At 39.0% G+C, this 13,333-nt stretch overlaps 1 protein-coding gene across 2 annotated transcripts; it reads right to left on the reverse strand.

Moving 5' to 3' along the window:
• Positions 1-1,271: 1,271 nt before the first annotated feature.
• Positions 1,272-13,275, reverse strand: LOC137104038 (guanine nucleotide-binding protein G(q) subunit alpha-like). 2 transcript variants are annotated; one of them, XM_067484843.1, is made up of 8 exons: positions 12,961-13,275; positions 12,636-12,792; positions 10,033-10,217; positions 7,027-7,181; positions 5,918-6,046; positions 4,875-5,004; positions 4,274-4,427; positions 1,272-2,692 (listed from the first exon to the last, which is right to left on the reverse strand). In XM_067484843.1, exons 2-8 carry the CDS (start codon positions 12,769-12,771, stop codon positions 2,502-2,504), a joined length of 1,080 nt encoding a protein of 359 aa, XP_067340944.1. In that variant the 5' UTR covers positions 12,772-12,792; positions 12,961-13,275; the 3' UTR covers positions 1,272-2,501. The 2 variants fall into 2 exon arrangements, with proteins under 2 accessions (XP_067340944.1, XP_067340943.1); XM_067484842.1 differs by having other exon boundaries at positions 13,045-13,274.
• Positions 13,276-13,333: the final 58 nt, after the last annotated feature.

Below are 13,333 nucleotides of genomic sequence, written 5' to 3' on the forward strand. Positions count from 1 at the left end.
GTAAAACTTTACCTCAGTCTGCTGCCCTCACCCCTCACTCCACAAAGCTCTAATCCCATCCCTGATGGGAGCAAATAACTTCAGATTTACAAGTACTATGTAAAACTGAAATGATTATTCAGTTAATTGATCAATTGATTGATTATAAAATCCTCAGTCCTTAGTCTGACAATTAAATTGGGTTTAAAGAGTAACTTCACACTGTGTATAAAAGCAGAGTTTCACTGCCCTCTTTGGGTCTGGAGGTTTAGTCAGTTTCACCTCTAACCAGTCATGATAAGTGTAATCCGCTCCCACCTGTCACCACAGGCAGTGGTGCTGTCATGATGTCCTGGAGTGCACCTGTCATCAGTTCAGCGAGGTGAGAAGCTAAACAATATGTGGTCAATAAAAAAAGTGATTTCTTAGGCAAAGATGGCTAAGACCTTAAGCTTCTAAAATGTGAATGATTTTCTTCCTCTTCTATAGTAGAAAGCTAAATATTTTAGGTGTTTAATGTCATCGTGGGCGCTGAGAAGTTGATATGTGGGATTTAACCATTTTCTGATACTTCATAGCACCAAAAATTCCACAACTAAATAAGAAAAAGATTAACTGCTAATGAAACTTAATTACTGCCTGATTAAATGTAGAGTGTATAGACTCAACTGTATGGGTTTCACTCAAATGTAGACCTCATTTAATCATGATGGGATAATGGGATGTAATGAATGCTGTAACATATGCTTCATTGTGTTACTGATGTATGAGACACAGATAAGAGGTCTTAAAAACCCCAATCCTTTCACTAGAGCTTAAAAATTAAGTAGAATTATAGGTTGGAGTCTTAATAAGGGAACATTTTAGACTTTTTAAATTTCCTGCTATTTTACACACATAAACACATCAGTCAAAATAAAAACATAAGAATAATTAATAGGCCACTTCAATGTAGACTGACAGATTGAAACAAGGCAAGATTCAATGTGCAATGGACCAGCAAAGGATCCATCCTTGCACGGACTAATGCCATGTTCTGCCACTTTACTTTCAGTGTCGTTCTCCAGAAATAAAGATTCCCTGCCAAACTACATAAACCCTGGTACAACCCTAAAAAATATGGACCTCTGCAGCTGGCTCCAACCAGATGGATGTTTCACAGAGGAGAATTTCAACACTGCTCCAGATGAGCTGATTGTGCAGCCAAGAAGACAAATAGTCGAATGGCAAACCAACAGTGTGCTGGAACTGATTTGTAAACACAGGCAAAGAATGAAAACCTGCACAGGAAATGAACTGCAAAATGTCTGTTTATTTATCCAACACTAAGACTCCATTAAGATATCGCAGTGACAGGGAAATGTAACCATAAATTAAACCGTACAAATTAGACTGTGATTATGTTTAACAAGATGAAAAGGGTGGTGTAAACATTAGTACAGCGGATATGCGCCCATTAGCTTTTTATTCATGCAGTATATGAATTCTGATCAAGAATGCACTGTTTTAATGCCTCAGGGACTATATAGCATAACAGTTCTCTCTTTAGCAGTTAACCTTACAGCACTGACCTGGATACAATAAAAGTGACAGAAAAGAGGAAATTACTGTACCGTGTGATATTTACAATTATGCATTTAAATGAAGACTAAGGTGAGATCTAAAAGGCATTTAGCAAATAACTTTTGGGCAAAATAAGTACCTTAAGAATTTCCCTGAATGGAATGAACACTATTCTGATGACGTGACTGCTAAACCTCATTTTAAAATATGTGTGAACATACAATAAAACATGTGCTTAAAAAAGTGTCTTTAACACTGAACAATGCCATCACACTTAAAAAGTGTACAAAGAAATTTGAAAAAAGGTTGTGGAAACAATCACAACTAACTAAAGGAGATGCACACATACTGATACTTATCATAAAAACAAAGAACAATGTGCAAATCAGTACCATAAAAAAAGTCATTAGTGTTAATTATGACTTGTTTCCCATTAAGTCGCGACACAAACTAAGTATTTAGAGTATTTCATAACAATTTAACTTAAAAAAATATAACTATATCTAACTTGGGTTTGTGTTGTGAGGTGCTGCATTGCAGTCTACATTCACTTCCTCTGTTTCCCTGAAGGAGACATCTACTACACTACTAGTTCTTAGAGGCTTCTGAGCCACTGAAATACTTTTCCATCTCAGTCCATCCATGTGCATTTATACTGTTAATGCTCAAAATACGTTCACATAGAGCTCACATAGAGTGCACATTGTAATAGGCCCTGCACTAAGGCAGCACTTTAATTGTCAGGAAACACTTTGTTATAGTCAAAGACATCCATTTTCAAAGAGCCTAACAGGAAAATTTGAAATACATCAGTAGTACAGTCATTTCACGACAAGCTCTGTAGCTTCTCAATTTCCTGTTTTGGATGATAGTGTTCAGTAACCGTGTGAGGCGAACTGACTGCCAGCTGCACAAAGCCGATTGAATTACAGCAGCAGCAGCAGCAGCAGCACCACGTTTTAAACCAAGTTGTACACCTCTAGGTTTTCTTGCAAGATGTGGTCCTTCACTGCACGGAAGACAAATCGAATGTTGTCTGTGTCTGTGGCACAGGTGAAGTGGGAATAGATGACTTTTTTCTTGTCGGAATTGAGACTCAGAAACATATTTAGGATGAATGCTTTGCCTGCGTTGACATCCTGCTGGGGACCTGGTAGAAAGAAACCGAAGTATTTCCAGTTGTTCAATAAGAGCTCAAAAAAAAAGCAGGGTAGCAAAATATAAAATTTGCAGAACATTGAAGTGAGACTATGTAATATTTGGAATCCTCTTCTTGTAAATGAAAAGGTAAATTCATAAGTGATAAAACACACCCTTGATCAAATAAATGCATACTGTTAACAGTGTTACAGCCAGTTCTTGTTTGAGAGTCGTAGCAGCTGTAAGGGTTTGCATGAAACAAACAAACAAATCTGCAAAAACCTGCGCATATTCATGCAAAAGACAAACCGTGTGCACTTCACGAGACAATGAACAACTGATGTTCCAAGTGTTCATCTATAAGGCCTTAGTATCTAAGCCGCCGAGATATTTCAGATCCTTAATTTCAGATCTCATAACCGTGGCACCAGATCACAAGAGACACTGGCTCCAGTTCTGCGCACCTTGCTGCTGAAATGAGCTGAAACAACCATTACTCAGAGAGGGTTTAAAACTTTACTAGCTCATAAATCCAATTTGTGATTGCTTTCAGTGCTGCATGTGCAAAAGTTATTTTCAAATGGCAAAAGAGTAAAACAAAGAATTTTTTTTCATTAACAATATTTAATGCACAATTAGCTTGCACAAATGTTTCTTAATCAAAACGTGAAGGTGAATTTTTATTTATTTTTTCAAACTTTTGCAGTTTTTAATATTCATAATATTAAAACAATTAATACACTCCTTTGATTTTTTAAACAATTTATTCTGGCTGAATGTGCAACGTTAATGTATTAGGTTTAGGATTAACTTTCCCTTCACATTGAACCTGCATGTAGGGGGATGCGAACTTAACCCTAAACCTACTACAACAACATTAGACTCGTAAAAAGGCTCTTTGATTATCAATTGTTACAAAATGGAGATCTATGCTAACTGCCCAAAATCTGCACAGACTGCACATACTATTAGTGGGGCTTTTTGTGCTTACACACTGTAGCAGGATTGTCTTGTTTTGTATATTTGGTACAGCTAAATGCACCAAAGTCCAAAGTTTTATAGTGCGGTTGTGTGTAATGTGTCTCACATAGGGAGACCCTTCATTGTAGTATTTACAGAAGTGAACATAGGTCTGTGTACTGCACATATTGGAGTTTCACTTGGTCTGTTAGTTTTTCTTAGGTAACTATAGATACTACTGTGTGACTGACATTGGGCTGCTGTTTTACTATGTGACAGAAACATTTTAAATGGTAGTAAAACAAGACACTCGTATAGTTATTACATGCCTGTGGTCCTATTTTACTCATTCTCAAATCCGGTCAACTTAAAATGCCAGGTTTGGCCAATAATGCAACAATAGTTAGTGACTGCATACAGAGAAAAATCACCACGCTGACTCATATCACTTATTAAGCAAAACTTCAAAAACTACCAACAGACCTCCTAAGCTGTCTCATCTTGAAAATAGTGTGCTTCTAAAGGCATCAAATATAAACCCTAACAACAAACAGCTGATTAATTAGGCTACTCTGCTATGTTAACACACGAATGATGTCTTATTCGCCAATAAGTAACCGTTTTCTCTTACCTTTATATTTAGGGAAGTAGTCCACCAAATGTGAGTACATGATTTTCTCCTCCAGTATGTCGATCTTGTTGAGAAACAAGATGATTGAGGACTTTCTGAACCACTCGTAGGTTATGATTGTCTGGAACAAGGCCATGCTTTCCTCCATTCGATTCTGTAAAAATATGTGACAGACATCTCAGCATGAGGAGAATTTAAAAAAAAATTAATAATAATAAAAAAATTTAAAAAAACAGACATAACGTATGGAGAATTTCTGTGTAAGAAGATTCATATGGCTGTAATCTGAAGCCCTGCTGAGGGATTCTCTTTGCTGACCAGAACGACTAAAGAGCTCCCCCTGCAGATGAACTATGCACACTGCCACAAAGGAAGCTCAAGATGAAGTTTAAAAGAGAGAGAAGCAAGGCAAGTGCTGGACTGTAGATATTTAGGTCATCATTTTTTGGTTTGGCTTTTATACAAAAGAAACAATATCCCTTTGTATTTCTCCAAGGCATTTTGCTTTTGTTATGGTCTCAAAGTGAGCACCTTTCATTCCCTTTTGTAGAGACTCGCAGGACATAGTGGATTAGTTTATAACTGTTGCACAGCATTTTACCTCATTGACAGACTCAGCCAGGACTTCATCATACTCGCTGAGCGCCACCAGGAACAAGATGGAAGTGACTTTTTCGAAACAGTGAATCCACTTCCTCCTCTCTGAGCGCTGGCCTCCCACATCCACCATCCTGCAGTCACAGGTCAAATTAAATTTAACAAAATCATTGTATAACACATTCACAGACAGTTTTATAATTTGATTAATGAGACTAGGTAATTACATAAATTGTTGAGTTCCTAATAAGTCCTTAATAATGATCATATAACATTGGTTGAAAGTAATGTGGTCATGACAAACCGGCAATATTTACGTTCCTTTATTTTCCTTAAATTGTAATAAGTCCATATGCTTGTATCAGATACAAGTACCAAACGTTATTGGGTCTAATATCACTATATCAACACATTTCCCTTAAACGTTTTTTTTGTAAAGTGTTGAGAGATTTCAATGTTTTCACTACATCCCAACCACCATTTGCCTATAATTTTGGGAACAGAAACTTTCACTTCCCCAAAATATTTACTGGGAAACGGCTTCTACAACCAGTCTGATTTGGCATGATGAAAACTATTGAAGCTGTTGTAAAAACTAGCAGAATAATAAGACCAAGAACTGAACAATTAACGTTAAACAAGGTCTGGCTGAGGACAAACGGACTCAGCTCCCACAAAATGGCAGAAAAACCCTAAAACGTGTGCCTAAAGCCTTTATGCTTAACTGCTAATGTTAGCTTGCTAATATTACTGTACAATAAGCTGATGAAATGTTTTCCATGATCACAACCTATCTGAGGTTCAAGAATTCTGACTTTGTTTTGAAGATTTAAACTCAAATATATAAGGCTGTTCATGATGCATATTAATATATACTCAATGAATCCGCAACATAAACACAAGTTATCAGACACTTTCAGAAATATTTGTCGTTTTATTATTTACTCTGCGTTGGATTTTTCTATAGCCAAGTAATTTTCCCTGTTTGTGACCATAGCTGCAAAAATAAACACAATAATGTGAATAGCGACAACAGAAACCACTCACCTAAACACCACTTTCTCCAGGTCAAAGGGGTACTCTATAATGCCTGTTGTGGGCACACGGACCCTCAGGACATCCTGCTGAGTTGGCAGATATGCACTATCGGCAATGCGATCCAGGTCATTCAGATAGCTATTAAAACAGGAAGACATGCACAGTTAAGTGAAATAAAACTAGCTAAAATATAGGGTGATACAGAACAATGCAGGAGGTCCAAGAGGAGAAATTCATTTAATTAAATCTCAAATGATACTGTATGTAGAACACAGTAGAAGTTTCTCAGATGTCTACGTGATTATCTGGAAGTTAAGTTACAGCAACTGGACTGCTTTTGTGTTAGTTTGATAGATTTTACTAGTCATCCCAGCAGCCTGTTCAGCCTCTTCAGAAAGGTGGTTAGGGGACTCCAAATATCCTCCAGCTCCGACCTTGAAAAGCTTGTTGGGTGGATAATAGTTCATGTCAGAGTAGCAGAGGGTCGTTAGCAAATATGGCTTCTTTCATTCCTGTTTCAAACCATATCTATTATCTCTGTCCAAAAGAGCATTTCAGTGTACGCAGTCCAAGAGCAGTGAAAACTATTCAGAGCTCTACAGTGAAGAGACCAAAGCCAACAATGGGCCTTCATCTGATGGAAAAAGAATACTTGGATGATAATGTACCCATTAGGACAAGAAGAAAAAGAAAATCCCTCAGTAGAGGTGGAAGGCTCTGACAGTTTAATTTCCATTTTCCATGATGCTTTTTCATCCATAAAAAGGAGGAAGTAGGGGTAAATAGGAGGTAAACCTTGTTGGAGTTGTGACTGTTGTATCGTACCATCTCTTCCCTTCTAAAGCCCTCTTTGTTTTTTTACCACCCCTGGCAGATCAGTTAAGAGACTAAACCAGTCTGATGGATATATTTAGAGTGGACTGAAGAAGCTACTTGGATGACTGGCGAAATGTTTTGAACTAACAAGAGAGAAGTCCAGTTGCCATGTTTCAGCTTCCAGATAAGTGACAGCAACGGCTGAACTTAACGCCCCTGAGCACATTAAACAGACAACAACCAGATGAGACAGTGGAAACTTTTCAACAATGTCTGAAGCAATAGTGTCTGTTCACACTCACTATTTGGCTGAGTCTGAGAGCTGGTATTCCCTCTTTCGACTGTAACATTCCTGAATCCCTGGGTCACTCCACAGGCTCTTCATGGCATCCGCATACGAGTTTGTTAATGTTGTCACCTTCTCCACATCAACCGCGCTGACAATACTGGCATTGGGCTAAGCAACAACAGAACGGTGCAGGAACATTAACGACACAGCTCAGCACATCCAGAAACAAAGCAGAGCTGCTTTTCACTAGCTTGAGCCATTGTTTGCCTATGAAGAGAGAGGTGATGCCAAATCTTGCAGCAGTGTTGCCTAGACATCCAGAGGTCAAATTATTTGAATTTTACTTCTATTCACAGACAGCACATTCAATTTGATGATCACCCTGCACTCTCAGCACCTATTCTATGGTGGCTCTTGGGGAAAATAAGACATCATCTTAAGATCTATCAAACTGTGCTGGGCAGTTTATACGGTTTGGTCTTTTACTGTCTTTTTTATAGTCATTAGTGGAAGCCCTAGTATAAACTTTTATTGGCTACATTTACTCAAACTCGATGTACCACGAGCAAAAGACAATGTGAAACTACTTATGCTGTTAAAAAAAAAAAAAAAAAAAACTACTGTTGGAAAATCCCCAACCAATAAATTTTATGAGTAGGACACAAATGTCTCCTGTCATTACTATGAGCCACTGACAACTCCATTCATGGTCCCTCTGTGATGCTGTAATCCCCAACTGTAATCTCCAAAGTAAACTGACAGCGGATGTAGCAATGATCTGTTGCACCAAACTTCCACGGTATTCTTGAACGTTCTCCCATGCTGTTTAGCCTCAGCGCGTCTATTTTTTCCCCTTTCATGTGCACACTCACTGACACAGAGTTCAAAATATTCTTGAATTATGATTTATAAATTAATGTCTTGTATTTCCTTAATCTCTTTTCCACTGAAATATCTCAAGTCTTTATCCTAACTGACCTCATTTGGGCCTGATTAATCCTAAATATTTCCCCGTGTGCCCATCACTTGTGGGCCCACAGTTCACCGGTTCAGTCAGACATCACTGCAGTGCACTTCAAAAAGCAAGTCAGCAAAAGTTTTAAAAACACCTTTTTCAAAACAGAATTATTCAATAGTTATTTAATGATAAACTATTGTTGATCAATAATCTGCTGCAGCCTGAGACTTATTATCATTACAGGGGAGGAGTAACTTTGCATAGTGCAGACAGTCTGCAATTGTCATTTTGTTGACATGTTGGATGTGTTAAAGGGGAAATTGTGACCCTGCCACTATACAAACACTATACTGTTGTCTATTCACCAGCCAGAAAAAAAGCTTGAGCTCCTTGTGCACATGAAAGGAGATTAAAAAAAAAAAAGAATATAATCATCTGGCTCTTGTAGATTTCCACCCATATATTATATAAACCGCTTAACCCATTAGAGCTGTGACACGCCAGGTCTACTTCAAAGAACCAGCGGTGATGAAGACCACCTGCTGCGTTGGCCAAACAGCATATACACTCTGCGCTTGTGGGAGGGGAAGGGAAAGTGGAAAACCGGGGAGTATGGATATAGAAACTGTAAACAACAACATCTGTAAATTAGTTTACCGCTCTCACATGACTCTTACCCACAACAGGTGGTATACAACTGCTTCTATCTGAGGATGATAACAACTTACAATCTGTACTGGCCTTGGTAATGCAGTGGTTTTTTTTTCAGCTGGTGGCAGGGGTCAGACTAGTACCACCAGTACAAAAAAATGAGCTGATGGACGCTCACGATTCCTACAGTACAGTTTGTTGTGTTGAGAGTCACGGGGGTGCTGGAGCCAATCCCAGCTCGCATTGGGGGAAAGGTGGGGTAAACCCTAACAGGTCAGTTTAGAGTCACCTTGATTAACATAACTGCATGTCTTTGCAGTGTGGGAGGAAATCGGGAGTATCCAAAGGAAACCCATGCAGGCTCAGGGAGAACATGCAAACTCCAGCCAGCTGGCCTGGATTCATACCAGGGACTTCCTAGCTGTGGCGCAGGAGCTCTTCCCACTCCACCACTGTGCTGCCCACTCTTTTTGATTCTGGACTGAATCCATTTATAGTGTTTGTGGCATGAAGTGAAATGCATTCACATCTTCCCGTTTTTCAGTTATTCTCTATTGGAAAAATGCTTTTTGAACCATTAAGCACAATAAATACACAAATTATACTAATGTGGTTTGGCAACTACAAGAACATTTTTTCACAATCCTATGCTGTTCCTGTTGGCTTGGCTGTGCCTCAGTATGGTTGCTAAGCTGTGATTGTATGATCTCGTTTCACGGGGGTGGAGTTCAGTGAGTGGTGACCTCTTGGACTCTCTACTTCAGAATTAATATCTACTTACGTATAAAGAAAATAAACGCTTATCCTTATTTTATCCTTTCCACTAAACTTCATACTCACTGGGGATCAGAACAAACTGCAACCCCAGAAGCTGACTCAGATTTGCTAAATGCTGCCGAAGTTCCGAGACAGACACCACCTCCCCCTCCCCGCGCTTTTATGCTATACATGAAGTTGATTTGTCTTTCCTCCGCCTTATGTGGAACTTTTACTTATATAGCAGATTTGTATGAGGCAAATATTTTGTGTGATTAATAAGCTCCTGCCATTGGTATGACTCCAAATTCCTGTATGATTAATGTGTAGTTCTCTTCCTCTTCGGTCTCTTACTTGCTTTTGGCTCAGGCGTACCTGCCTTTACATGCCTGTAGTGCATTGTGTACATTCCAAAAGACAGCTTGCTCTGTAAGTGGGCAAAACTCTTTGGCAGCAGCATTGCAAAACTAAACAATGTCGCAAATTACCAGAAGTTCCTCACTTTGAATACACGGTAATCGACACTGCAGACTCAGGTCAGTGTCTGAGACAGTATACCTCTCACATCCTTCAGAGAGCGTGTGATAAAACCTCTTCCTCAATCTGTCTGTGTGAAACAGCAAATGAAGGCAAAGAAGCAGCAGTCTGGTTCACCTTGTTGTGTTCATACTTGTAGGGGATTTGTAATGTGTTCATGGCCTGGATCATGGCCTGCATGGCTGTGAAGATGTTCTGGTACACCAGCCTCGTGAAGCTTCTCTTGTCCTCATCCGAGTATCCACGGCCATGAATAATCCTCATCTGCTTAATGAAAGTGCTCTTCCCACTTTCACCAGTACCTGGCCACCAACAGATACATCAGATTACACACACTGGACTGGAGAATAAGGCTAACATTACCTTAATTAAAGCAAATTAAAAGCCAATGTGTTAGTCTATTTCTCAATACTTTATACCTCTGTACACTGTCTGTGGCTCACACCACAGGCTCACTGGCCATAATTAAGATGTAAATCTAAAAGTAATAAAAGTATTTGAGGTGACATTTTCTACTGCATTTTGTTTCCCTTAGCATTACAGTTTTCACAGATTAATTCTCAACATCTGACATTACTTGGTAATCATGGTCAGTTTTCTATCTTTAGGGGATTTGTAAACAATATAGAAATACATGCAGCCACCAGGCTTATCCGTTAAGTCTGTTTGCTGGATATAACAAAAGAATAGGAACTTGCTCTGTCTGTATTGTGTGTGACTTTGTCTTGCTCTTATGCAACATTGTACCTTTATTACCATCCTCTGGGCTGTTTCTTGTTTCAAGGGCTTATGCTTATTCTTTGAGTTAGACTTTTACAAACAGTACTCAGTCATCTTACCGCTGTTTGCTTCTTTAAAAAAGCTGAACTAGAAGAAGTTGCAGCATTTCCCCTTGTAGCTGACTAAGCTTAAACAAAAGCATTCATTGTGAACAGGTAGAGCTCTTTGCAGACAGGGTGAAATGAAAAGCAAAGGTAGCAGACACTAGTTTAATCCCAGTCTCATATCAGCAGGTTTGCTGTTAACAAGGTTTTTCAGTATGATAACAAAATCTGACAGTAAGATTCATTAAAAAAAATGCAATCACATGTTTATCATAATCAAAGTTGTAGATCTTTTAACTGAAAGTGTGGTTACAGTTGGTCTGAGTCAACTTTTTTTAAAGCAAAGTAAGATCAACCAGTGTGACTATCTTAAAACTTAGTCACATGATTGCATCATTTCTCAAGCGACACGAATTAAACATGGCCTCCCAAGATGATGCAAGTATAATTTATTTTCAACAGTATGTGATGTGATTGCCATCCCGTTTTCATTGTTTGTGCTATTCCGCTACTTCGCACATGGAAACGTTACAATTATTACTCCACTACCTCAATTTTGCAGCTGTAGCTATTTACTTTACATGTAAACGCACATAATATGTATATATAACTCATATCTAGTTCACTGTGTTATGGTGTGTTATACATTAGCACCACCTCAACCAGCAACAAAAATAAAACTGTACTAACGCATTGATGCATCGATGATAATACAACATATTGAACAACACTGACATGGACCATTTTCTGCCTTTACTTTTTCTAGCTAGTACATTTTGCTCATGGTTTTTCTCTCCTCTTTATTGTGTCATTAAGAAAAACTGAATTCCTTCTCCGCTGCTTGTTAAATTGATTATAACATTTATCTACCCACTGTGTTGTCGAGGTTTCTGTCATTGGCCCGTGACCACACTGTGTCCGGACACAGCTGCATCCTTTTTGCAGTACTCATTAACTGTTCATATTCAACCAGAAACGCATCATTGCACACTCAAGTACTTTCAAGGCCAATTAAGTAAAGGATATGTATGTCTATTTTTTTTTTTTGCCATTATTACAGACAGAGATATTGAAGTAAGCCTAGTTATACCACAGTATAAAAATGCAAGCAAAAGGCCTGTATTAAAAATGTTTTAAAATAAGAAGACTAGTATTTATAGTTAAATGTTCTCTCTGAGTTTTTGTTCTGTGTTTTGCTGAACACCTACTGGCTCTTGGTCAGTGAATACAACAAAAGTACTGAGCATTCTTTTCAAACCTCAGATAATTTGCTCTGGTCAATCAACAGCTATAGTTCTGTTAAGACGAGTATTAACTGTAGGTGTTTTCAGCTTTGTTTTGCTGCTTTGGTTGTAACGTGCATTGTACGACTGTAATTGTTGCACTTAGGCACAAGTATTTGTCCTTGTCCCGCTAGAAAAGTGTTTGTTTCCTAAAACCTGAATTCAGCAAAATTCTGTCAGTGACTTTACATTTGTGGGTTTTATACTAAAGCAATTGAAATGGTAACATTGAGAATCTCCACTCACCTTCTTAAACTAGAAAACTGGGCCTAGAACAACATGCCTGTGAAATTATGGAAATGAGAAATTAACCTCTCTGCCACACCTTCTTACTGTATATCTCCTAATGACGTTTTGTCATTAAATGAAAGCAGGGTTTTAATTTCAACTTTGCCTTTGTATTTGTTGACTTGTTTTACTCTGTGCCATATTCTTGTCCCACACCCATTAACCAAATGTATTAAATGTTGTGTGTGTTTATGTTCTTTATATTCCTAATTTACTCGTTGGCAGCAGACACGGATCCGGTTTATTATAGAAGAGGAGCCTTCTGAACTCTTTGAATTAATTCTGCCACACAACTATTACACACTATTTGTTGTTTGTTTCTTACCGAGTAAAAGGAGCTTGAACTCCCGGCGGGACTCCTTCTTGTCCCGACGGAGCTGCCTCTCAATCTCATCGTTGATCCTGCGAGCCTCCTTGGCCTCTGGGCTGAGGCAGCAGGCTCCCACGGAGCTCAGAATCATTCCTCCCGGATAACACTTCACCTTCCGAGGCACACACACACAATAAATGTTGGGTTACACAGGAAGGACAAGTCGTCCACATCCTCGGGTCGATTTATTTTGATTGAGCCATCTAAGGTTTATATTGCGTACAACAAGAGTCTGGGGTGGAAACAGTTTTAACAAATATCAAGGAAGTGGAGTAGTTACCGTAAACGTTGTTTCGATCTTCCCGGTTCTCTCATGTTAAGACGAAATTAACTTTAAGCAACAACTTGAGTAGCGACTTTTTACCTTTGTTGTAGCTGCGCTCCGGGCGTGGTGGAGTGAATATGGCGGAGTTTCACGGGACAGCGCTACACAACGTCACAAAAACAAGTCAAGTCATTCTCCAGACGAAAAGAAAAACGATTCCGCTGCCACCGTCGCTGTGTTTGCTGTAATCCAAGCTCGGCGTTTTCCTCCCCAGCGTCCAGCTGCGTTCGGCCTGGCTCCCTCTATCCTGGGTGCTCACCATGTGACAGAGGGCTGTGCTCTGATGGGAAGCAGTGTGGGTTTCTCTGTCACATTATGGGAACAGATT

Source organism: Channa argus, chromosome 18 (assembly GCF_033026475.1).
Source record: "Channa argus isolate prfri chromosome 18, Channa argus male v1.0, whole genome shotgun sequence".
In the NCBI taxonomy this organism is placed as follows: domain Eukaryota; kingdom Metazoa; phylum Chordata; class Actinopteri; order Anabantiformes; family Channidae; genus Channa; species Channa argus.